The 26,643-nt window shown below is 36.6% G+C and overlaps 1 protein-coding gene across 3 annotated transcripts in view; it reads right to left on the bottom strand.

Moving 5' to 3' along the window:
* Positions 1-26,643, bottom strand: part of diaph3 (diaphanous-related formin 3) — a 475,404-nt gene that overhangs the window by 353,812 nt on the left and 94,949 nt on the right. For all 3 annotated transcript variants that reach the window (XM_056468166.1, XM_056468167.1, XM_056468168.1), the window contains one exon: positions 21,764-21,894. In XM_056468166.1, coding sequence (XP_056324141.1) covers positions 21,764-21,894 — 131 coding nt within the window. The remainder of the gene's footprint in view (positions 1-21,763; positions 21,895-26,643) is intronic.

The following is a 26,643-nucleotide window of genomic DNA, read 5'->3' as shown; positions in this document are numbered from 1 at the left end:
GCCAAGGGAGAAAGAATCACCATGGCAAATGAGAAGACTGCGCTCACCTAAAGTCACATTTGGTTTTGAGCATTCACATTCAGTAGTCTATTCCTAGACTGCCTCCCTATTCAAATGCACAAAAACCAAAATGAATGTGGGATAGAGTATATCGCTCGGAATTTTTATAGACCTCGGCATATACAAAAATCGATCATGGAAACTACTTCTGCTTTGAGAAAAAATAAAAATAACATAGGTGTCAAAGAAAAATCGGACTATGTAATGAGGGTTTGCCTAAGCAGCTCCACTACAGAATGTAAAAGAAGCCTTTATGAAGCGTTTATAATGTGCTATTTCTGTAAAGACCAGAAAGAACTTACAGTCTAATTACAAAACAAAAACTAGCTGTGAAAAATCAGTTGGTGAAAAATGAGAACTAATTAGTCCTTGAAATTATTCAGCATAGCGCTAAGCAGCATGAATGGTCATTCCTTCAAAGCAAGAAGAGCGGGAAGAAAGAAAAACTCCCTGGTGAGTTGGAGGCTAGAAGACACAAACATGAAGCTGCCTTAATCAGTTAAACTCGGGCGGTAATTTAAGTTTGGCTCGATCAATAGTGCTGTCTCTGAACGGCAACCTCTCGTCAATAAAACACGAGCGGTGTTGAGAGGAACCAAATTGCTGGAATCCAAATAAAGCAGGCATTCTAAAATATTTTCTGACCTTGGCGTGACAGCCGATCAAAATAGAATTTTAATGCATTATGCTGATTAAAAATTCCTTCACGATTAATGAGAACGATCAAGTGCCAGCCCACCCACAACATATCAGATGAGCGATAAAGTTCACACGAATGATGAAATGACTATCCATAGCAAGCTAAAGGGTCTTAGAGTTATGAGACAATGAGAAGGCACTAATTATTTACAGCTCTTGTGAAATTTAAACTAGGATTTACGCCTAGGTGGATGGGGTTTATAACCTGTACATAACACAAAACTGACTCAATCATATTTTGTAACATTTTCTGTGTCTGACAGAGGAAGAGTAGGGGTTAATATATGTACCCTCATACACAAACAAGCACTCATCCCTGAATAACTGCCCCAAGGCTAAGAAGCTGTGCCTGTGGTCTGGAGTAGTGGGGTGCGGAAAATGTTTTAAAGTTATAAAAAAGCCTGCGGGGAGACCTGGAGAACCATACGGGATCAACAAGTTGCATGCATGAACATACACGAGACACACAAAAGCCTCACATTTATTCACACTCAAAAGTCAAAGATTTGGCTCAGGCTATGTTGTTTCTGACATATAAAACAGCTGCTGTGTTTGTGCAGATCAGAGTTGGGTCATGTTCTCTTTCTTCCAGCTCTTTTTGTTAGTTCTCAGTTCTCAGAGAGTGATGATAGAGCATGCTAAGGAATGCAGGTGTATTCAATTGTCTCTTGCTTGATTTTCTACCTGCCTCTCCACTGCGCCAGTTCAATTCATGTTTATTTATATAGCGCTTTTCACAATGTAGATTGAGTCAAAGCTTAACATAGTTCTAAAATCCAGATTTCAGGGTTGAAGTTCAGTTAAGTTTAGTTCAGTGTGGTTTAAGTTTCACTGCTGAAAGCTCAGACACCGAAGAGCAAATCCACCGAAGGGCAGCTCCACAAGTCCCAATCCAAGCAAGCCGGTGGTGACAGTGGCGAGGAAAAAAACTTCACCAATTGACAATTCAATCCACCAATTGACAATCCAATCCATGAAGATTTTATAATAGTTCAAAAGTGCAGAACAAATTGCTCACCTAGATAATGACTTAAAAAAACAAACATAAATAAAGTACTTAAAAAGGCCCCCATTTTGAAGGCAAAGAAGGCCAATTCTTATGCTAATCAATAATGGTATACATTGTAATCAACAGCTTTGTGCTGTTGACCAGAATAAATTTGTAAGATAAAAGTTTAAGTAACTTTGAATTCAATTAGAAATGCACACATTTTTACATCATCAAAACTTCTCAGCAAAGTGTTTCCCAAATATAAAATTTTAGCATGACTTATTTTGCTAACCACGTGTGTATCTCCTTCTGAGTGATTTCTTTATAGCAGAAGCCAACTCAGAATGAACTGCAAAAAGAGCAGGTGTAATACATTGTCATTTCATTGGCGCCATTTATTAAGCTTGGTTTGCTAATGCTAAACATTAGCTTTACACCATGTCACACCAGATTTACATGGTTATCAGCGTAAATGCTTCACATTCACCTTGAATAGGTGACATCAAGATTGCAGAACTAAATTGTGGATCCATCAGCGCAACGTCAGTAGCAAGTTTCTCAATTTTTCAAAGCCAACGAAAGCGTCAGCCAATAAGATCGCTTTATGCAAATACGCCAGCTCAGATAGTAGCCAATTGTGTTCATACAGTTCAATAGCTGTAAACGGAAGATAAGTTTTCCTCCGTTTTAAAATTATTACGGTGGGCAATCACCCTGTCCTTTATAAAATATATTTTTATTTAAATTCAGATATTATCATTTTATTGGCTGATGCAGCCGAGTTTCAGACACACCCTCCATCAAGAGCTGATTGGATTGATGGGGGGGCTACTCAATTCAACTGGACTACTCAATTCAACTGGACTAATTATTTTTACAGTTCGGGTTGGTGACTGACTAGTAGTTTATGTATCATGTTGGAATAGAGTCGACTCAATTACAGGGAAAGTTATGTTCAGTGGACAAAAGAGAACTAACAGAGTTAGCAGCGCCATCTAGCAGCGGTGTGTGGATCTGTCCCGACATTGAGGTCCAAAGTATAAACCTATTAAATATTACTTGGCTCACTATTAAACTGATAAACATTTAAACTGAAAATGAAAAAAATAAAACTTAAATTGTGTGACCAATAACATTTTTATATAAAGAATATGATTTATTATTATTTTTTTATTATTTCTATTATTTAAAACAAACAAATATATATACAATTTTTTTTTAATAGGGGTGGGTTCTCGTCTTCTTTTGTGATCACACGCATGGTGAATGTACCATAAATGTTCATTAACAACAAAACTAGCGGTGTAGTTTTACACCCAAAACAAATCCACCACCTCTATTATGGAAAAATAAACATTGATACCGGAATTTTGAGAATCAATCAATGCGGTATTTTCAAAACTCTATGAACAATGGTAAATATGACTGCAAATTGTTTCATAAACAACTTGTAACCTGTTCATAAAAGTCAGTGAAGACATGAAATATTTTTTGCAATTAATTAGAAAAAACAGAAGGTCTTTCCATAGTTCACATCTCCACAATGCATCATGTCTAAATCCAACCTAGACTTCTGTTACATGATAATTATGCCTTGATTTTCATTTTAATTTGTCCGGCACTATCTGGATGACATTCTCCCCTCTCATCTTCCCATTTCTTTCATCTCTTTGCATCTTTATCTCTGTCAATCAGTTGTTTAATTAAAATCATTAATCACTTCAGCTTAAACATCTTACTGCTTTTGATCAGACCAACAAATGCATCAAACTTGTATGGGTGAAGGAACAATTAAAAGTCATTTAGACAAAAAAAAATGGACATAAGCAAAAGGAATGCAAGGAAATGTATAGGAGCGTTTGCAAAAAAGACCAAATGACGGCTTTGTCTTGATGATGAATAGAAAGGAGGATCTGCAAGGACACAAATCATCAGAGTGCAGAGATCCAGCAGTGGAGAGGCCAGATCTCACTCTGTGTCCATCCGATGTCATTTTATTGGCTGTGCTCTTCAAAAGATGTCACAAAGCCAAGGCTCAAAACCTCTCCACTTGGCTCACGAAGTCACTGGCTATTGTGTGTGTGACAAAATAACAAATCTGAAGCCTTAAACCTGAAGGTCAGTTTTAATACAATATCTAAAACCAATTTCCACCTGTTTGTCAGCGCCATTTATCACCTTCATTTAACATAATTATGTCCCCTACACAAACGCCTCGGTTCAGCAAGAGAACGGAAGAGGGCAAGGGTGTGTGTGTGTGGGTGTGTGCGCGCTCAGGTTTGGTTTCCTGAGGGGGGCAGGTAAGGGTTGAGGGTGCGAGTCCTGATTCGAGAGAAGTGGGAATTACTTTGGGCAACTCACACAACAAGAGAAAGTGTGAGGGAGAGACAGAGAGAGGAGAAACCTGATAATAGATGCAAAAAAAAAAGCCTGCTCACAAGTCAAAACAAAAGCTGCTAGTCCAAATCAGGAGTGAGAGATTGGCTGACCCCTAAGAGGAGGAGGTGTGGGATCTGCATTCACAAGCAGAAATGGGTCGCGAGGGGTGAGAAAAATGGAGAGAATGGAAAGAAACAGCTGATAAGCTGAAGAAAAATGAACAGCATAGAAAAACATATACTTTCTAGAAGTAAAGAAAAGGCTGGCTTGCTAATTAAATTAGGCATCATCTCATCTAACACATTCAAATGTAACCATGACAGAATTTTTAATTTTCTGACATATACTCACCATCAAAACCAGTATTACTATTACTTTCTTTTTCTGAATGCTAAGAATGCATAAAAATGTAACCAGTTATGCTATAATAAAAAAAAATAAAAAATAAAAAAAAGTGACTTCTGTGCTTTTCCCCCAAGTTATCAAAAAAAGAAATAAGATAAAAATGCATACAGATTTGGTGAGTAAATGATAACAGAAATTTCATGTGGCTGAACTAGTCCTATTTATGGATAAGCTATAATATTTCAAACAACTGTTTAATAAAAAAGGTGTTTGCTTGGGTAGTGTGGGTGTTTCACACTATTTCAAAAAGCATTCTTTAATTAAAAGTGTTTCAAAGATTTTCAGGTTGAAAAAAACGAATGTAAATCTACTCAAAAATCTGATTATTGGAATTCAGTGGTGAGCAGAACAACTCAAACTCAAACAATACATATTATTATTATTATCTATGACATTGTCATTTTCTGGGCAGGACCGTGGCACAGTGGGTAGCGCTATCACCTTACAGCAAGAAGGTCGCTGGTTCGAGCCTCGGCTGGGTCAGTTGGCATTTCTGTGTTTGCGTGTTCTCCCTATGTACGCCTAAGTTTCTTCCAAGTGCTCCGGTTTAACCCACAAGTCCAAATATATGCACTAGATCAATTGTGTAAGCTAAACTGTCTGTAGGGTATGTGTGTATGTCCTGGTCCTCCAGGTTGGGGGTTGAGCATTGGGCTAACGATCCACCTCGTAAAAATTAGAGGTTACGAAACAACAACATGATGTGGCTAAATATCAACTTCAATATAAATGGCCCTGGAAATACGTAAGCAAGTAAAGTAATTTTGTACTATTATAGTGTAATATCTGTCTGATTATGTGCAAACATATTTAAAATAATGGAAACTCTGGTTTCTCCGGCAGATGTATTTATGTAAACTTGTTATTTCAAACGCTTCTGCTTAGTCTTTTTACTTGTTTTCAGCTGCATTCAGCTAAATTCTCTTAAACTCATACTGTTTGTAAAGATGGAGTTTGCGTGGAGCAGCATATATACTGCTGGACATGCTAAGAACACTTGTTACAAAATCACAATGCTGAACACCAGTTTACGTGTATAATTATAACTATGCAGTCTTCGTGATTTGATAATCGTGCTAAACTATTTTATGCTGTCACATGGTTCCCACTACATTCGTTCTTCCATGGCGGGGCACCACACCCCCATATCGTTGTTGTATTTTTTTAATAGCAGGTTGTAATCGCACCAAAACGTATTAAAAGGTAAGTGAATTATAACAGAACAAACTTTTCTGTAATGGTAGTAGTGCTGTGTGCTATTAGGCACAATTACATTCATGTTTACCTGTGTTTGTATATGGAAAACAAATACTGAACACAATACAATTTTTTTTCTTATGACTACGATTAGGATAATATATAACTTTTTATAATTTTGAGCTTAACCTTTCCAGATGGACCGTAGTAAAGCTCAAAGTGTCTTCTTTCCAATGATACCCGAGTTTTGTTTGTAGTTCACCGAAGGCAGGAACTGTTACTATTTAAATTTAGGTAGGTGTAAATCCCCAGAAGTGAGTGCTGGCTAACAGGTTAAGGTTACATGCTGACTGACTGACTGACAGTGCTGCGCAATGCATGAGGCCAGCAAACATGACATAGCTTTCAGTTATGATGAACACTGTTTCCATAGTTATACTTGATTTGTAGATAAAGGTCCATGGCTCTACATACAATGACTTCTGGAGTTTATTATTTCATTTTATTTTACTCTAACACCTCTACTCTTTAGTTTGTTTTACGCTATTGGAGACATTCATAAATATTCCTAGAAAATCTAATAAATGTTAGAGACAAATAAATGCACTAAATCGCACTTCAGCATCGTTTTTTTGAGAGCGCACAAGAAAATCTGAGCTTAAGCAGAGTATATTTGTGGGTATGCGAGAAGTTGTGCATGAACAGAGGATATCGACACACATGCGAAGAGATTTGCATGCTTGTATTACATGAATGCGACTTTGACTTGTAATACTGCGCTCACGACATTTGTCATTGAAATAACACCATAGGTAGTTGGAAGATCTGTATAAAAGGCCTGCCACCACAGCTAGAAAAAAATCATAGAGGAAACAGTGTCAGGTATTGTTAAAATCAATTTAAAAAAATGGAAAATATAAACTCAACACTAATTAATACTCACATACAGCACTAGACAAGTGTTTATTTTAGGCACAGGTAGTGTGCATTAAGAAAACATAAAATGACAACAGAACCAAGAACCAATGGTTTCAATGACGATGATTTGGAGTTAAAAGCTCTAGCTGCACTGTGATTCTCTGTCTCCTCTATGGAGGACAGTTTGATGGGGCATAACCAGCTGAACCACGAGCTGAAACTGGAGGGAAATGTCTCTGGGGAGAAACAACAGGCTTTGTGGAGCTCTGTGGAGAGTGACAATCACTGAGCCATTGCACTGCCTTCAGCTGCAACAGCACAGCTAAACATGCTTACTGGAGACAGAACCCATGTTTCCAGTAAGTGCTCTGACCAGCACAGTCTAAATCCAGCACAAAGACGCTGTGTGCAGGGAGAGGAGGCACTGGAATGAAAATAAAGGAGGCCGATTTGCACACAACCAAGTGAGACTCAATAACGGGCTATTAGACAAATTGTTACTGACAGCACATACGCTGAAAAGCCTGTGTGATGAGGCCATGCTGTATTACTCTGGAACTCCGTTTTACTCTCCACAGTTTTGTAATCAAACCAGTTTTGACAAGAGAGAAGGGCAAAAGTGCAGAGATTTGATGGCAACTCAAAACAAGTATTCAAAGCCTGATCATCTGGTACATGTCAACAATAATCACTCCCCTTCCTAACACATTAAATGAGCTCTAGGTGAACTACTATACCTGTGATAAACAAACATTTCCACATAAAGCATGTAACAGAATCATAACTACAGGGTTGACAAATTAATTTATGATTGTTTCCACAAAAATAGACAACTAAATGTGTAGACCTCAGCATACAATGTTTAAAAGGTCAGTATTTCTTCAAAGAGACAGGATGCATCACATTTATCAAAATGACATTGAACTTTAAATACACTCCAAATAAATAACATCCAATTGAATGTTCTATTAATTAAACAATTAATAAAAAAGTGAGTTTTTACAAATTAAAATGTAATGTGTCTTAAACACTATCTAATCATCACCATGAGGATACATAATTTTTTCAGAAATGGTTTTCCCATAAGATGTAAAAAATGTGGCCAATAAAAACCACTGGTTACACTATGTTCCCTATCATACACCAGGCGCAATAGGCGCAAGACGTGTTTGGTGCGATTTGTTGCTATTTTCAGACCAGCGCAAGAGTAATTTTCATGTTTTGTGCCACATTGTTTAAATAGCAAATCCGTTTGCACCACTTTGTGGACTCATGGGTGTGCCGGTCTAAAAAGAAGGTGTGTTAAGGCGCATTGTTGGCGTGTTGCTATTTTGAAACTGAAATCAACTACGCCATTGACCAAATAAAAGCAGTCCAGCTTAGAACACATTAGTTACGCATCTTATGCAGGTATAAAAAGATTACACATTGCTTAAAACACACAGGATGTACAGCAATACACAAATATCTTTACATACGAAAAAAAATTGAAGGATTAATGTTACAAAAATTATTATTTTCTACATAAATATAAAAACCACTATCTCCATGGCTTCTTCATGTCGGGGGGCTTTTTTCAGTTCATTCATGACAATTTGCATTCGTCTAATGTTATTATTATTATCAGTATTATTTATTATATGCATATTTATATTTGTTCACCTGTCGGATTTCAGAGATGTATGCATCACCATATGAGGCACAAGAATAGGACGTTTTTGGATATAACTCAGTTTTTGATCACACTTTGTTATTATTGTTCATTTATTCGATTGCTGGAAATTAGAACAGAATTTAGAAATAGTTTTGAAACAAAACCTTTGCGCTTAATCAAAATTAAATATGTAGATTAATGGATGTCTTCAGTGGAGTGCGTACAACAGGGTTTCCTTATCCATGGAAGTAAAGGAGTAAAGTAAAGAGTAAAAGAAAAGTAAAGAGAAAGTAAAGAGGCTGAATGGAGGAGGCTCATTTTTTATCCTTGCACTGCAGATGGTCTGTTAAACTGTTTTCTCGCTAGTGAACGTTCAGTTTTTCCACTTACAATGTCCGCCATGTACATAGCAAATACGCCATGGTGCGACGCAACTGACTCTTAAAGGGAATGGGAGATGAGACTCTGATTGGTTTAATGCACGTTATGCTCAAAACACACCCATAACTCATTAAGAGAACAAGCACAGCCCTGTTAGACCTTGCGCCAGGACGCAGAACATATTTTTCCATCTTTAAAATGACAAAAGTGGACTCAAACATGCCCTTCATGCTTTTTTGTCATAGGCTTTACACTTTGTGCCTAGATCATTAAAATAGAGCCCGAAATGTCTATAAGGAACATCATCTTTCACTAAGCAAACAAAAAACATCAGACTGAGGATGGAAGAATAGGTGAAAGAAGAAAGAGCCAGTAAGAGACAAGCAAGCACGCTGTGAATGGAACCAAATAGTGCGGCTGTACATTAAGGATTAGAGTGGTTCTTGACATTATAATGAGCTTAAAATGGTTTGAAGGGCCATTAGTTGCCCAGCAATGTTTTGAAGAGATTTTAAACATGGCTATATCCGCTGGGTTTGCTCAGAAGCTGACCGGCAGGTATACGTGCAACTGCAGATTCAAATGCTCGTCATTCAGAAAGTTCTACCATACACTTGTCTTATGTCAGCTAAAAACGTTGAACCCATTTTGATGATCATTCCATTTGATGGACATTCTATTTTTATGAACGCTGACCATTCTATAAAAAAAAAATGCATTCAACCTCTCTCAGACAAAAAGCAGTTGTCAATGTTCAAAATATATAGGCAGACTACTTTCTTTGTTTTAAACTTGCTGTATCTTTTCTCGTTCCTATCATTCTCTAACATCTAAATGTCTTGCACATTTTCACCAATCATAGGCAGGAAAAATCGGTCTTTCAGAAAGTACGGCAGAAGGGATGAGGGAATAGAGAAAGTAGTGACAGAGCGGAAAGAAAAACTTCCATCTCTCTCTCTCTGCAATAACTTGCAGAAACTTTTTTTTCATCCTGGTTCCTGGAGAAAACTGGCAGCCCATTTTATTGGACCCAAGGGAAATTACATGCTTTATATTCCATCTCCCCACACATGTCGGGACAAGAGCACATCTGTCCAGAGTTGACACTGGCATAAATAGGAGGAGAGAAAAAGAGCAAGAGGGGTGAGAGACAGAGAGACAAAGAGAGAAAGAGATGATGAAAAGTGCTGATTGCTGCACATGGAAAGACTATGATGATAATGTGATATCAATAGCGGTTTCAAAAGCTACTGAGCCTGCATAGACAGCTTTTTGAGGACTCATAGGTACATTCCCTACAGAAAGGCAGCTCGAAACAGCAGGTAGCGATTCAATTTACATAAAGGAACTTGCCTATTCTGAGGAGTTTTGGTTTATAACAGGGTCAGAATTTGACGAAGCATGGATCCATCATTGGATCAGCAGTTCAGGCTACTGTTCGTGTAAAGGTGTGTGAAATTATTTCTTGGGACACTTTAGGTCTCTTAGAACTAGTCTTGTCACAATACTGGAATTTCTAAACTCGATATGACATTGTAACTTCAAAAATAGTATATATTCAATAGCTTTTTTAATACCATAAGTAGGCCTGTCACAATGTTCAATATATCGACTTATTGCACAAAACATGGACATGGCCTCAATCATTTTGGTGATGGAATATAAATCGCCCATATATAAAAACCAATTCTAGTAACATTTTAGCTGATTTGTGTGATCTCTAATGGAGATGTCAGTATGGTTAAACACTATAGCATTTACTATAAATTACTATAGTATATTTTTAAGTGGGTGTCTGACAACTGAAAATAAATCTGGTACCAAATATTGCATGCTGTTACTTATTACCTTGCACTTTTTTGTTAACATTTAAGATATACGTTTTCAGATTCTGATTCCAATGCCTAATTATTAAATTGTTAAATACACTATGCACTTATGCTCTATGCTCTTTTGCACATTTAACAGCATAGTATATGTATGTAGTGTCGTCCCAAATAGAACACTAACATTTTTCAGCGGAATTAGTTTAATTCAGCGGAATTCAGCCAAATTAGTTAAATAAAAGACCAAACTACCAAAGAATACCTGCCATGAGTATAACCACATTCATCATCAGGAGGCAGCATAATCACTCTAGTAGGAGAATTTTGCTTTCAAAACCCAAAATAAATAAAGTAATCCAACATCAGTGCTCGAAAGCTCAGCCCCTTCTGCTACATGAGCAAAGCAGCGGCTGTTAAGTGCGTAAAGTGTCCAACATTCCACACTTTACCGGTTGAATAAGTGTATCATCCTGGTAACCCTTTCATGCATGGGGTCCACATTTATGGACAGTTATTGTAACTTAATTTAAGGTTCATAAATCTTGGTAATTTTCCCCAAACCACTTGAGGGCAGTGTCAGTAGACTGTCAGCAGTATTGTCACAGTGGCTACTCTCTTGCATTCCAGTTATTCTTTGCTTGATGACAACATTAATCCAAGATGGCTGACAGAGATAGCCGTGTGCTAAATGCCTCAGGCATATCTGTGAAAAACTTTAATTCAAGGAGGTCAACTGAGGTAAAAAAAAAAAAAAAAAAAAAAAACTATGTACAGTAAAGTATGATGAATATGTTAGTAATTTATAAAATAAAATTTAGGGTAAAATGTAGTTTTTATGCACCAAAAACCAACTGTCCACGTATGTGTACGTCATGCAACATAGGAATCGGGTTGCATAAAAGTCCTTTTTTCTGTAATCTGCTAGTATATCTATTCTATTTTTTCCACAGATGTTCTAAATTCTCTTATATTGTAATAAAACAAACATTTAACAAATATATCAACATAAATAGTCATTCAAAATTACATATTACTGCATTAAATGGCAATTTTACACATTCATATGAAAAAAATTTAGCATTTTGCCTTCTAAACAGGGAAAGAATAGGTCGGGAAGTCAGTACAGAATAATTGAGAATATTCCAGAGGACAGTGGCAGTGACAGTGATGAGTATGTGCCAGAAAATGGCATAACCATACTGCAAATGTTTCTGCATAAATTTTTTTATTAATATTATTTGTATAACTTTAATATGACACTAAAATTGAAATCATTTTCATTTTTACAAAATTTAGTTTTATTTAAAAATTATTTAACTGTCCACCATGCAACAAAGGTGTAAAATGGGACATAAAGACATAGCTGACATTTATTGGCCTGTTATTCTATTCATATCAGCTCATTTATTAAAAACAATAATAGTACAATATAATAACAATAAAACACATATTGTAGGAACAATAATAACAGTAGTAGATTACCCAAATCATATATATATATAACAAGATAAGAATAACAGGCCAATAAATGTCAGCTATGTCTTCATGTCCCATTTTACACCTTTGTTGCATGGTGGACAGTTAAATAATTTTTAAATAAAGCTAAATTTAGTAAAAATGAAAATGGATTTCAATTTTAGTGTCATATTAAAGTTATAAAAAAAATATATTAATAAAAAACATAGTTTTTCATAATTCATGCATTAAAGAGTTAAAGTGCACTTTTTAGAGTTTTCAGTGTGAATGCACTACTTTCACTATTTATATTAGAAAATGGAGTAGAATAGTGTATTTTTATGCGATTTGGGACACACCTTAACATTATTCAAGTACAAATATTGAGCAATCAAATGTAAAATAACATGGTCATCATTAACTATGTTTCCACCTATTTTTATGTATATTTTGGATATGCGCATAAAAAAAGAATTGATGGAAACACCAAGATGCACATCAATTTTGAAAATGTACATTAAAAAAACATATGCGCATAACTGAGTAGGAAAAAAAATGTGCATAAACTATGATAAAAACACTATTACTGAACAAATTCCAGTGTGCGCATTAAAAAAAGTCATGTGACTGTTATAAGAGATGTGATGATTAAAAAAAATTGTGTAAATGGACAAACCAGCAGGCTGTGCAGATTGCAAAACATCTGAAATGTTGTTTTGGTCATTCTAAATGGCGGTAATAATTTCAGTATTAGTATTATTATATTATTAATGACCTCCAGAACTGCCAAGAGCGTCTGTGTTCTGCGTCTCGAGCCTTCAAACCCCATTTAAGGCATGCAAGTCATTTATTAAATAAAGAAAAGATTAACACAGCTTCTCCTACCGCAGGTAATTCCGTTTTTACATTTGATATTTGGCGTCAGAGATCAGGAAATGACGATTTTGTACTCTTTGACTCGTTGGATGGAAACGCTGCTTTATTCGCACGTCTTTTATGCGATATTCCAGTTTTGCTCATACATTTTATTTGCATCTTTGGATGGAAACATAGCTATTGTATATAATCTTTCAGAAATGATCTAATCCTGCGATGCAACTTTTGCAGATACGCACATTGCGATATCGATGCTCAAACAATGTTCAGCTCTGCAGACATAAAAGTGGGCTGCATCAACAGACTCTCCTGATGAGATGAGACATGATGAAAGATGTGAACAAGACAGAAGGTATACTTTTGGCTTTAGAAGTCAGCTCACTCAGTTTCAGAACAAACCTAGAGTGATGTGACAGGTGACCTTTAAAATAGCATCAGGAATTTTTTAATGCTCCTTATAAAAATATATAAATAAAATAAAATAAAAGAATCAAAGTTAAAAGTAGGGGTGGCTCGGTGACGCAGTGGGTAGCTGGTTCAGAAGGTCATTGGATCAAGACTCAGCTGGATCAGTTGGCATTTCTGAGTGGAGTTTCATTGTTCTTCCCATGTTCGCGTGGGTTTCCTCCGAGTGTTCCGGTTTCATAAGCCCAAAGACATAAGCTATAGGTGTATTAGGTAAGCTAAAATTGTCTTTAGTGTATGTGACTGAGTAAGTGTGTATGGGTGTTTCCCAGTGATGGGTTGCTGCTGGAAGGGCATGTATACTGCGTAAAAAAAATGCTGGATAAGTTGGCGGTTCATTCCGCTGTGGCCACCCCTGATTAGTAAAGGGACTAAGCTGAAAAGAAAATGAATGAATGAGGTTAAGAGTGACAAAGTCTGTGCAGCAAGATGAAAATCCTGCAAAGGCAGCATCCATAAAAGAAAAGATTACCAAGCGTCCACTTTGCCATGTCCTCGTTTGGGTCATCTAGGTCAATATTTAACCAGTCACAGTCAGTGGAGCGAGATGTGGCCCGCTAAATCAGAACAGGTGTCTTTTCAAAATCATTTAGCATTCTACTGTGATGGGAGGATGAACTCCTGAACTGAAGACAAAAAAGGAGTGAAGGAGGAGTGAAAATCAATGTCACTCACAATGGCACACACAGGTAATGGAAACATCACTCACTCCTCCAATCAGACGCCTTCGCCTGAGCTGAAGAGCAAGTATGGGTATAAATTACGCCCCCTACATATCCTTGGTGTTCATGCAGCATACACACACTTCCTCATCTCTCATCCCTCTCCTCTGTGCTAAGGAGAGCGAGAATGACAATACAAATCAAACACCAGCCAAGCAAAGGATGGCCAGCCTCACCCACACGATCATAAAACTCATCAAGCTCATCATTACCAACAGCAGACACACAGAAAACACACACACATACACAGCTGCTACAGAATTGTGATCATTTCAACATAATGACAACTGAAAGTCTATATGAAATTAAAACTAAACACAGAGCCGCCTAACGGGAAACAACTGTCTAAACTCGACAAGTAAAGCAGCAAACAGGATGATAAATAAAACAAAGAGCATTTATCAAAATGTCATCAGCATTCAGCTTAAATCACGATGATTGATGCGTTTAATCCAGCGCTAAAAAGAATCCCAGATAACAAGCTGCACTCGGAAGGAATCAATGGGAGAATTTATTTATTTAAAAATACCATGTGTGATGTGTTTATCCTTCATCAAGCCCGAGTGTGGATTCCCCAGAGTACAACATCTCATTCTCTGGACATGAAGGACCTTGTGCGTCAGTTAAACAGAATCAAACATTGGCAGGTAACAGCCACCTTTGGGGGCGCAGGCTAAATGTTCAGTTTGACACCGATGGGATGAAAAAGCTACTTTACCTTGATCAAAATAAACCATTGTTTATTTATTGCAGGCAGTTGATGGGGTGTCTAAAAATTATTTATTTTGTCTTTAGTTGGTTGCATCTCGGGCCTCCAGAGAAGTGGCTGCAACAACCTTAAGGTAATTAGTAGCTGTGATGTTTTGGCAGATGTGTGGTTAAATCATGTGAATCTGTATAAACTTCTTTGTGGAATTTTTAAAAATCTGCTCACATTTCAGTGACAGTTGTTTACCGGCTGGGTCTTGCATTTTCATACAAGTAAGTTTCTACAAACTCTTAAGGACTTTGACCAGTCATCTGTCATTTTTCCACTTAATTGTGTTGTGAGACATTGAGTAGGTTTACATGAACACCATTAATCCGATTTTAATACAATTAACGGCATACTCACACTATGTACAGCCTTGAACCGGGCTGAAGCACGTTTGTCCCCCCTCCCATCTCCACTGATGGCCCGCACTCACATTACGTTGGGGCCTGAGCATGCTTATGTCATCGATAGTGCGCTATTAAGTAAGCGCTTTCGCTCAGCACAGTGTAGTTTTTTTTAGTTATATTGTTTTAGTCGTTTGGGATGCAGTGACATGCGATCAAATATTTCGCCAAACAGATCAGACACTTTTGACGCTCATGAACAAGTGTACCGCGCCAAAGCACAAGTGAACCGCAATCTGGCACACCTCTTTCAACTGGGCCAAGGCCGGCCAACTGAACCGTCCCTGATTCAGAGCACTCACACTTCTCAAACGATCTGGGAAACGGGCTGGGCACGGTTCGGATAGCATAGTGTGAGTACGCCCTAAGACAATACTCTAATTAAGAGTCTACCATGTAAACAGCGATTTCTGATTACCTTAATCTGACTAAAGTCATAATCGAACTAAACAGAAATGGAATTAAGACATGTGGAGTATTTGTTTAGACACAATTTTAGACACATTATTGAAGTGCAGTTAGAATTACCACCATGTAGGATTTTTCGCCGCGTTTTGCGACAGGATAGTCTATACACACACGGCTGATAGACACTAATCTCTGCACCTACCGAGTCAGTGAAGGACCGCAGACACCTGCATTGTGAAATGCAGAGGGTTTATTTTTCCTATTCGGCGTGTGGTATCAAATTCTATTAAAACAACCCTCTTCCAAAAGTTCATACTCGCATCCAATATCTCGTTTTTCACGGGGGGACATGCATGAAATGTTCCTGAATGAAAGCGAAAGTGCCAAACTGCAGTTAAAGTCAACAATTTAAAAATGAAACACCCGAAATTACATGAAACTCTGGAAAAAATATGGATAGCGCTGTGACACAATGACATTTACCGAATTGTGCTATAACATGTAAAAGGGGATCATGAAAGGAACATTCAAAAAAACAACTCATGTCAAAACCTTAATCTGAATAAGACAATAATATGATTTAGGCAAATCATTTGATTAGTGATGTCCATGTCAACGTAGTCACTAAGTCTTATTGCTTTGGTAAAGCCAATGTGGACAATAATAAATCGTGTCTTACTATCATTATAATTACTATAAAAATAAAAATGAATCATTTGGTAAAATGTACATGCGCATACATGCGCTTAAATAAATAATACAATAAAATAGACTATGCGGTGTTATTTTACATTTAATTGTTGAATTTCTACTCTTTAATACTGTAAAAGTCCAACCAAAAGTCATAAAGCATTTATTTCACTTTTGTCTTTGTTCTGTGGTTTCCTCTGTGCTTTCATTTATTTTAATTTGCATAATTTTATATATTTTATGCAGATGAACTCAAATACAAATCAATTCTTTCCAAATGAAGTCATCTTGTAAAATTATTTTCCTATCATAATATATATTGCAGAAAAAAAAACACAGCAATGTAAGTTTTTTTATATTGTGCAGCCCTAGAAGAAATTATTCTGAATTGCTGTTAATGTACGTGAAACTTAATCAATTATACATTTACAGCATTTAAACTATACAAATGTTTTTTTTAATCTTTTAATGTATCTCCCATAAAATAACTTTATTGTATTCTACATAACACGAAATAAAAATGAACAATGGTACATTTACATATTAACATCACCTTTAGGTTTCTTTTGTAAGTTCACAATAACACACAATGCATATTCTTTTTAAGCTGTTCAAACTAAAGCTCCAATCTAGTTACAATTCTGGCACAAAAGAATGTTTAAAAAGCCTTGAAATCATCAGACAGATCTACAGTATGCCAACAATTTTAGGAAAATTTATATTAGCCAATGCCAGTATGGTTGCCAATCTACCGTGCATTCCTTGGCCAAAATTAACAATAAAAAGTGACAATTTAGCTTAGAGTCAGCCTCTAAGGAAAAGACGTAGCAGCTGACATACGTGGTAAAATAACTTAAAATGTGGGCCAATACCAGCCTTGACTGTGTGCGAATATCAACATCCAGACATTCCAACAAGGAATTGCTGAGAGGGACCTGTGGGGATCCTAGTTATGATAAAATACCATATGTCCGTTTTCATAAGGGAATTTTCATGGCCTTCTCTTTCTTGCTTCTTATTGAAAGGCATGGAAGATGGAAGATCGTGGCATTGAGGCACCATTAATCAGTCATGTAGTCTATTAAAAGAATGATACTATGTTCCCTCCCCAATGTGAAACATCCATCAATGCCCTTCCACCCTAAAACACAGGCTAATCTAGTCGTAATTAATTATAGTATAAAAATTTAAATAAAAACACTTAATCTCTAAATATTGTACATGTCCACTAGGACTACACAATATATAATTTCAGCATCGATATGCAATAGTCAAATCGCATTTAAGAGTACTTTCACACCAGTACATTGATGGTTTTGTTCCAAAACAGGGATTAAAACTGTTACAAATGTTTATTTATGTTCTTGGTGCCTTTCGACTCGGCAAAGTTTCTAAACGAGGCAACATAGTTGAAACAAGCCATGTGCGAGTAAACCTACAGGTGTTCCGATTTTTCCCCCACAATTTAAAGACATGCGCTATTGATGAATTGGATGAACTAAACTGGCTGTAGTGTGTGTGAATGAGTGTGTGTGGCTGTTTCCTAGTACTGGGTTGTGGTTGGAAAGGCATCGGCTGTGTAAAACATATGCTGGTTAAGTTGGCAGTTCATTCTGCTGTGGCGAGCATTGTAAATAAGGGACAAAGCCGAAAATGATTGAATGAATGAATGCAATTTGTTCATTGCATTTTATGCATGATTCTCTCATCCGGTGAATTTGTATATACAGTAGTCAACATCTGAAGTGGATCATCACCTTTCAAATTATTTAACACCTAAGTTTGTCTGAACCATTTCAAATGTTGACTACTGTAGGTCCGGGCCAATAAACGATATTATATCGAATCGCGATAAAATTTATGTCAATAACGATGATAAGCTTTGAACTTTTTTTTACTCTATATTGATCTAAGAGCCAATCACAAAGCAGAAATGTGCAACAATGGGAATCTAAAAGTCTGTTGACATTAGCGATATACTGAATTTCTGCCACCAAAAATGTATCTGCCGACAATACATTTAATGGACCCTCTAATTTTTGTGGCTACAGTTTTTGTTGGGATCCTTTTAAATTTGGAAGCATCAACCACCAATATCGAAATAAATATATATTATCATTCAATATGGAAAATAATTATAGATATTGCATTTTTGCCATATCGCCCAGCTCTATGTATACCACACTAGAAATTGAAGAAAAACAAAACATTGCAATGTCAGATTTTCCCAGCTCTAATTTCCACTTGACTGAGTATTTGCACTTAATGAACCTTGCTACAACCAATCAACATTTACTAAAGTCTTTGTCTTCTCATGCTTACCTTGGCTTTATTCATCCCACAACACGACAGTGACCTATAAAAACAGAGCACTGCGAGCTTTCATCAGCACAGCCAAATAAAACAGCTTCGTGTCATAGTGTAGCTAGACAATGCCAAAAACTCGAATTAAAAAAAGATTGAATTGTTTGGGGAAGTTTTAACCTTGCACAGGAACAAATGATAAGGTGCCAGGTGTGAATAATGTTCAGGCGAGACTCTCCACGCAAGGTCGGCCATTGCTGCGCGATTGTGGATCATTCCGCCTGTGACGTTCACGGCCATAACCAACAGCTGCATGCGCCAGAACGACGTTCGGGGCGCTAATAGAAATCATGACATTTCATGAATTATGCCAATAAAGAATGCAGCGCTGATGAAAACAGTTTAACACAGACTCTCCTGCTCGAACGTGCTTTTGTCTCTCCCTCGCTCTCCTCCTCTATCACCACAGATGAGGTTTATTTTTCCCGTCCATAGTCTTTGAAATTGGACACACTGCTTAGCGCGGCCCGTCAAATTAACTTTAACCGCCTGTAATAACTTTATCTGCACGCACACACTGGGCTCTCTAACCCATTTATCTATTCGATTTTTGGTGATCGGAATTAGGAAAAAATGTTTCAGATGAAAAGGACACTGGATAAAATGAGTGTCCTAAAGCAATGCACTTATGGGTCACATTCTCTGACGAATTAGACAATGTCTTGTTAGAAGTCTGTGCTCCGATTACAAAGCAAATGATTTCAGACCCTCAAGCAATCCACGGCAAACTTTGTTTAGTGACTTTTTTTGAAATGCACAGGCTTCAATGTATTCCTACAACAAAAAGCGCAGTCGGCGAAAACTATAAAAGCCATATTATACAAAACAAAAAATATACCCAAGGACAACAGAATGACATCAACAGTCATAACACTCAGAGTAAAATAAGCACTTCCTCTCATATCAACCTTTATCTCCTGTCATTGTGCACTTCCAACCATCGCCTGCAGCACTGCATCAGTTTGTGTGAACTGCATAAACTGCTGTGAAAATAGAATAGATTTAAAGCTGCAGTATGCAAGTTTGACACCAATGGTTGAACTAGGTATTGCATTCCTGTATCTAAACAATAGCAAGCGCAGGTTGCCAGATTGAGGACCAACAGGAGTGTGTCTGACTGTTGAGCCTAAAGGCTCATTAAGTCGTGTTTTAAATAAAAGCAACGTTACGCGATAGGAGGAATATATTCATATTGTAGGGGAGTTATTATAGAGGTTTTTGTCCTAACAAATACCTGAAACATTTAGAAACAGCTTCTAATATTTGCAGCTGATCAACAGAAAACTTTGACAGTGATCACCTCACACCTCACACCTCACGTGCTTTATTCAGTGTTAAATGCTAATGATGCGAGTTTGAATGCCATTTTTATGTGACTTTTATTGTCACAATAATGAAAGCAGCAGGAGCTTACCTGTGATGTTGATAATAAAATAAATTAAACTTAGTGCAAGCCAACACATATCTGTGAATCAGCATGTACACTTAATAATGTTAAAGGTTTAATATATATTAATTAGATTACCTTACCATTTTTACATCATAACTGGAACCTTACCATTATGTTGGAATGCAGTAAGTGCACTATTCTGTGCTTCTGAATGGCTGTATTTAAATTTCTGTCATGTTTCATCATATGCAAACAGCCAAATTAGTTATCACTGCAAATCTTGTCCCCTAATGTTTACGTTCGTAATATTTATATTATTTGCTAATTAATAACTTCATATAGAACTCTGAATCTGCATCTCCAGAATATATACAGAAATCAGAGAGTGAAATTCAATACCTTTTAAGACCTTTTTTAAGACTCTTTTCATACATTAAAACCAATTTAGGTTTCAATCAGAAACACAGGTGAAATTTTAATCTTACAATATATTTACTAAATATTAATGTAAGAAACTAAAACATTATTCTGAATAAAAATCTATTAAATTTAGCTAATTCAGCAGGTTGGCACCTACAGAACTGCAGAAATAATGGTGTTGCCTTGATTACTGCAGTGAACAAAGTAGCATGATGTCAAATCTAGCAGGATTTTACTTTACAACCATACATTGCATAATTAAAAACTATATAAAATTTAATTCCTTGCAAAATAGCATTTAAGACAATAGCATTTAATACTTTTTAAGTGCTTTAAATTTCAGTACATTGATTTGTCAATTTTTAAAACTTTGAGACCCGGCAGACACACTGGTCTCATTTCGGAGTCTTCTACTGTCCACGGGAGATCGCATTTAAGTCACAGACTCATGCTTTAAGAACCTTTCTGACTGAAATAATGAAATACGTGGTTTTCCAGCAAGGCAACCCTGGGTGCTGAAATATAATTGGCTAAAGTGGCAGTGGGTGGGTTAAAAGAACCAAAACAAAGACAGACGTTCAGGCACGTAATGGACATTTTCAAAGCAGAATAACTGACTTCAGTATTGTTTTTCAGATAAACAAGAATGTTCATTTGGCATGTTTCTTAAATATCTGCAAACATATTATGGTGTCTTTATGCTTTAGAAGAGTCAAAAACTTACAGAACCTTTAATGGTCACATAAAAAACGTAAAATAAAGCATATTTTTTTTAAAAACTATTCAAAAATTGTTTATCATTTTCACCCTCCTGGAGAGGCTTCTTTGTCATGTTTGCTGTACAAATGCAAGAGAAACAGCAGGAGAGCTCGTCGCAAAAGGCATCAAACAATTAAGAGGTAGGAGGGAAAAACCTGGGGCGACGTGGCAATCGGTAATACATATTAATGAATGCCAGCATGCAGCGCTGCTCTATCCTCAAATCACAGGGTGCGCCGCTGAGTTACACACCATCGGGCAAATGTCGGAGGTCAGATGTGGTAGGTGGCCAGGTTGGATGCTTAAATGTATGAGTATTCAGTGAACAGTAACATCAAGCTGGCTAGTCAAGTTTGAGATGTGAGAAAGAGTTTACAGAAGCCCTCCAGAAGAAAAGTGTTTGTTCAACCTTTCCACAAACAAAATAACAGCACAAATATCCTTTTAAATTACATGAGCCAGTGAGAAACAGGAGACGTTTCGTGCATGAAAAGTTGACTTTTGTTATAGAAGAAATTAAATGCCACAAAAAAACTCAGTGAGTACCTGACTGGGTTGCTGGTGAGTGATACTCTGAGGGAGTCCAGACAGGCAAACAGTCTCTCATCGGTGGCGCCGCTTTTCAGTTCACTCAGAAACTCCTGAGGAGAGATCTGACTGCTGCTCCTCAAACTACCCTGTCAGAAAAAAGAAAGAGGGGGAAAGAATATTAGAACATTAGCAAATAGGGCTGCAAGATATTGGAAAAATTGGACAATTGCACATATTTTTCCCCTGCAATATATATTATGATAAAAATACAATTTCACCAGATGACTTAAATAGCTCTATTTGGAAAGCCAATACTTTAGATTGATTGGGATGATTTTGTATGAGAGTGAAATATAAATATATTTTATGTAATTTATAACAAATAATAAACAAACTATAGTCATAAACAAACACAATGGAGCAAATGTTAAAGGGATTTAAACAGTGCTTTATGGTTTTCTGGGGAGACTCTAACAGTATTCAGGTACAAAAATTGAATGATCAAATGTAAAAGAGCATTGCAGTCTTCATCATATAAATAATTCAATAAAATAAATCTTTATTAAATGCTTCAAACTCTTAAAAATGCTCAGATATGCCTTAAAACACACGAAAATGGTAAACTTTCTCGATATCGCACAATTCTTCAGTGTCTCCTCAAATCCTACATTTTGACTTGTGGATTCTGGTCAACTACAATCCTAACTCAACATTGCATATCTTGTCATGTGACTATTGCGGATACACACATTGCGATATCAATGCTGAAACGATATATTGTGCGGCTCTATTAGCAACTTTGCTGTACTGCTTTGTAGATTTCGTTTTTTTCCATTGAAGTGGACTGGAGATTGGTGAAGACGCATCAATATGGCTGCATAGTGGACTTGCCTTAAACAGAACTTTACTGTACACTAAAAAGATGAACTACATGTTTATTGACCTTATTCTGCATGTACGAGCAAACAGAAACATTGGAATCTTTATTAGCTTCAGATTTCCAGTCTCAGGCGTTAAAAACAACTTGCTGTGCTGCTTGATGTTGCAAACTTGATATTTTCTAATTATATTATTACACTTTTTATATATTGTCATGATCACACTTCTTTGTAGATCAAGTAGTTTGATTGTTTTCTGCCATTTATTTTTCCTAGCCATTTCTCCCAAAGGAAACTGAATGGAAAGTTCTAAAACAAGCACACTTCAGCATTGAAGGATAAGGTAAAAAAAAATGAACATGTATATACTGCCATTTAAGATATCCTTAAATAAAAATACATAATTAAAAGTCACTGAGAACTATAGTTTGTGGCTTACATAAAGATGATAAATCTGGTTTCCAAACAAGTGAATATTGATTATCATCCCCAAACTTTTTATTAGTTTAAAAGGTTTTTCATTTTGAAGAAGCCAGCAAATAAACATGCCAATATGTGACACTGTAACTTGCCAAATCTGAGATTAGGAGCTTCTAGAATTGACAAACAAAACTACACAAAGAGTCTCGCCTGTTCAATTACTACAAATGCCCAATTACTACATATTAGTTGGCAAAAATGTACTAAAACAAAAAATAAGACAGAAAATGTTCCAAATAAATAGTGCACTTCAACAAGTCATTCAGCATTCTTTTTCTAATGATTGATTTTGTTTGTGTTCTGCTTAACACAAGTAGAACAAAGACAAAAACTGAAAGAGAAAGATTGTTATTTATTATTCTGACAAAGATTCAAAAGAGATACTGATTTCTTGGAGCCAATAGATAATTTAGAAGTGTGTGTGCGTATGTGTGCACATGTTTTTTTAGACATGACAATTCCAATAAGGAAAATGTACACTTTTTCAAAATGTCGCTGTTTGAGGTGAAGAGACTGCCTGATAATGAGGAAATTGATTATATGTGATTTAGCTTTCTGATTTCTTTCTTTTTCTTTCTGAGCTTGCAGAGGCTACACATATTTTAGACATTTACAAATAAATATTTAGCAAACAAGGGCTAGGCTATAATTGAATGCACAATATATTACCCAAGATGATGTTATTAATTCATGCTTACATGTAGGATACACATCATTAGTGTTTGTACATGGTAAGAATAATTTAAGTGCAATATAATACTGATATTTCAAGCTCAAGGATAAACGCAAACAGCCCTTTTGGACACTTTCACATGCATTAAGCCTTGTCACACAATGCCCTATATACACATAAATAATCATAGCATTCCTGTGTTGTATTACAAAAAGCTCAAATAAAATCTAAACTCTCTAAGAGATTAAAGGTGCAGTAGGTGATCTGCCACAATGCTAACCTGTTAACATAAATCGCTGAAACACAGTCACAGTCAATTGGATTTTTATCCCACTTATCAAACTCAAGACTGAGGAGAGGGCCCCACACTTCACTCCCGTATCAATCACTTATGGGAAAATTCTGAGCCAGATTCGAACTGGAATTTCTATTTGTGTTGATTTTTTAATAGCATAATCAACCATCACTCTCTCTCTCATGAACGCGCAGCACATGTATGCACAGATGGCGACTCTGGAATAGCTACAGAACTTGCGACCTTAGTTGGCTAACGATGGCGTTCGGAAACATACCCCAGAACTTTAATGCATTTCATTTCATAATTTATATTTCATGAGCGATTTCTGTCATTCAGTTGAAAGTCTATTCACCAAACAACAAAAAAAAGTGACGTTTCAAAATATCAATAAAGATATCAAAACAAAAATGCCATATGCTTTGTGTCTTCTGAGATGCAATCACTTTATTATATTTTTATACTTTACAATTTATTATAACTTTAATGCCAATATTTTCACAGCCTTGAAAATTGGTCACAGAAGAACAGATGATTGACAGAGAAGAGATAAATTTGTGTGTCACGCAGAGTCTTTGAGCTTCTGCAAGAACCAATGAGAAGCTGAGCGTTTGTGTTTACTGTCTACATGCACTTAAAAGCCTAAATTTCATTTATTTACCTAATAAAGCCATCACTTCTCTTCAGAAGAATTGGATTTGTATTAACTCTCTCTCAATTTGTTTTGAAGTCTAAGAATTTTGGATTTCTTTCAGTGAAGTCTTTTAGATTTGATCCAAATATCTTAATTTGCATTTCAAAGATGACAAATTTTCATGACATGACATCAGAATTGCCATTTTGGGGTAAACAAACCCTTTAAACTCTTTTCCGCCCTGTTCTCTCTATCTCTATATTTACACACAATTTAGGAATAAATAGTTGTTTCTTGCAGCCAGGACACAAACATGGCCAGCAGGAGAGAGACACGGTCAGCAGCAGCAGGTCATTACACCACAGGATCAGCCCTCCTTTTCCTACCCATGGTGCAGTGGGCCTGTGGGCTGCTGCCCTGACTGTCCCCTCGGCAGGAGACGGAGGTCTTAATCATCACATACAAGAGATACAGCTGCTTCCACTGAAAGACTCTCCGCCCAGCTCTTGTTCTCTCTCCTTACTATCCTGTCCTTCCTTTATAGTTCTCCCTTTATCACCATGGTGACTGCTTTTGGTGACTTGAGGGAAGCAAACATTGCTTCCTTTCCACTCAATAACAGAATCCTCAGCAAATCCGACTCAAAATACCAAGCCCGCATAGCATATTTGTGGCTTCGGGAGAGATTCTAGCTGTTTAGGTAAGGTTTTAAAAAATAATGAGAGACAAAGGAAGAAAATCGTTACTTTAGTTTTCGTTTATCAATACAGAACCATCTTGTTTTGGGCTTCTTCATATATAATGAGTGTTTCCTTTAAAACTAGGCGTGTTTGTTATTCTGCTACTCCCATTGCGCGTTAATAAAAAATACCTCTAAAAATCCCACAGACAAACAAAAGATGAAAGTGTTAGATAAGGGCGATGTTCGCTCAGGATCAAGTCTGCTCTTTGAAACCCGCATTATCCAAGCAAATCTTTACACGTGAATATGGCTTGCAGCAGCAACATCAAACAACAAGAGTCGCGCATTAAGCAGCCAAGTCATGATCTCACAGCAGAAGCTCCAATCACCTGGTGGCGTCTTCTGTCAGGAATCACAGAAGCGAAGGTAAACATCCTGGAGCATGCCCTGGGTCACGGATCGACCTGTCTGCTTAGTGCTGAGCCCTTGGAGCCTGACAACAGGCCAATTAGATCAACTCGGTGCAGGTTATGACATTAATAAACCATGAAGCCAAGTTTCCTTAGGTAATTGTTGCCATCACTCCCCTTAAGGTGCGGGCAACCTAATTCTCATTAGTTAGTGGTGTCATTTAGCAGACAGTTCCATAGAAAGTGATTTACAGTACACTAATTGAGGAAACAGTCCCAATGAGACAACTAGAGTTAAGTGCCATGCTCAAGGGCAAAATAGTGATCGACGTAACATCAGCAACTTCTGGCTTGCTTCTGGGTTCAAACCATCAAGCAGAGAGCTAACAAGCTCCGATCTGAAATTACTAAGCCAGCCCTACTTTACATTAAATGATGTTTCACAGTGGTCAAAACAAGGTTTTTATTTTCAATATTTAAAAATGGGCCTTTTTAAATTCATAGAACAGTAACAAGAGTAGACAGGACAATTGCTTGGAATTTAAATTATTTATCTTAATTTCAATTTTTATTTACCTTACAGTATAAATAACATAATAAACATTAAGAAATACCCAAGATAAACAAAAGTAAAATACAGTGCTTTTCACACACTGACTTTATATTAATGACTGCCCTAGCATATTTATACACTTTTTTTTACTATTATCATCATCCCAATATAACCAAACATCCGTGATCGATTAAGTAGTGGACAAATCTTCTCTCGTTTATTTGTTTTGTTCCGTGCACGAGAGACACTCAACACTCACATAGACATTCTCACGTGCTCTGCAGACCCAC

This window comes from Danio aesculapii, chromosome 11 (assembly GCF_903798145.1).
Source record: "Danio aesculapii chromosome 11, fDanAes4.1, whole genome shotgun sequence".
Lineage (NCBI taxonomy): Eukaryota > Metazoa > Chordata > Actinopteri > Cypriniformes > Danionidae > Danio > Danio aesculapii.
This window is presented reverse-complemented; position numbering and strand designations above follow the sequence as displayed.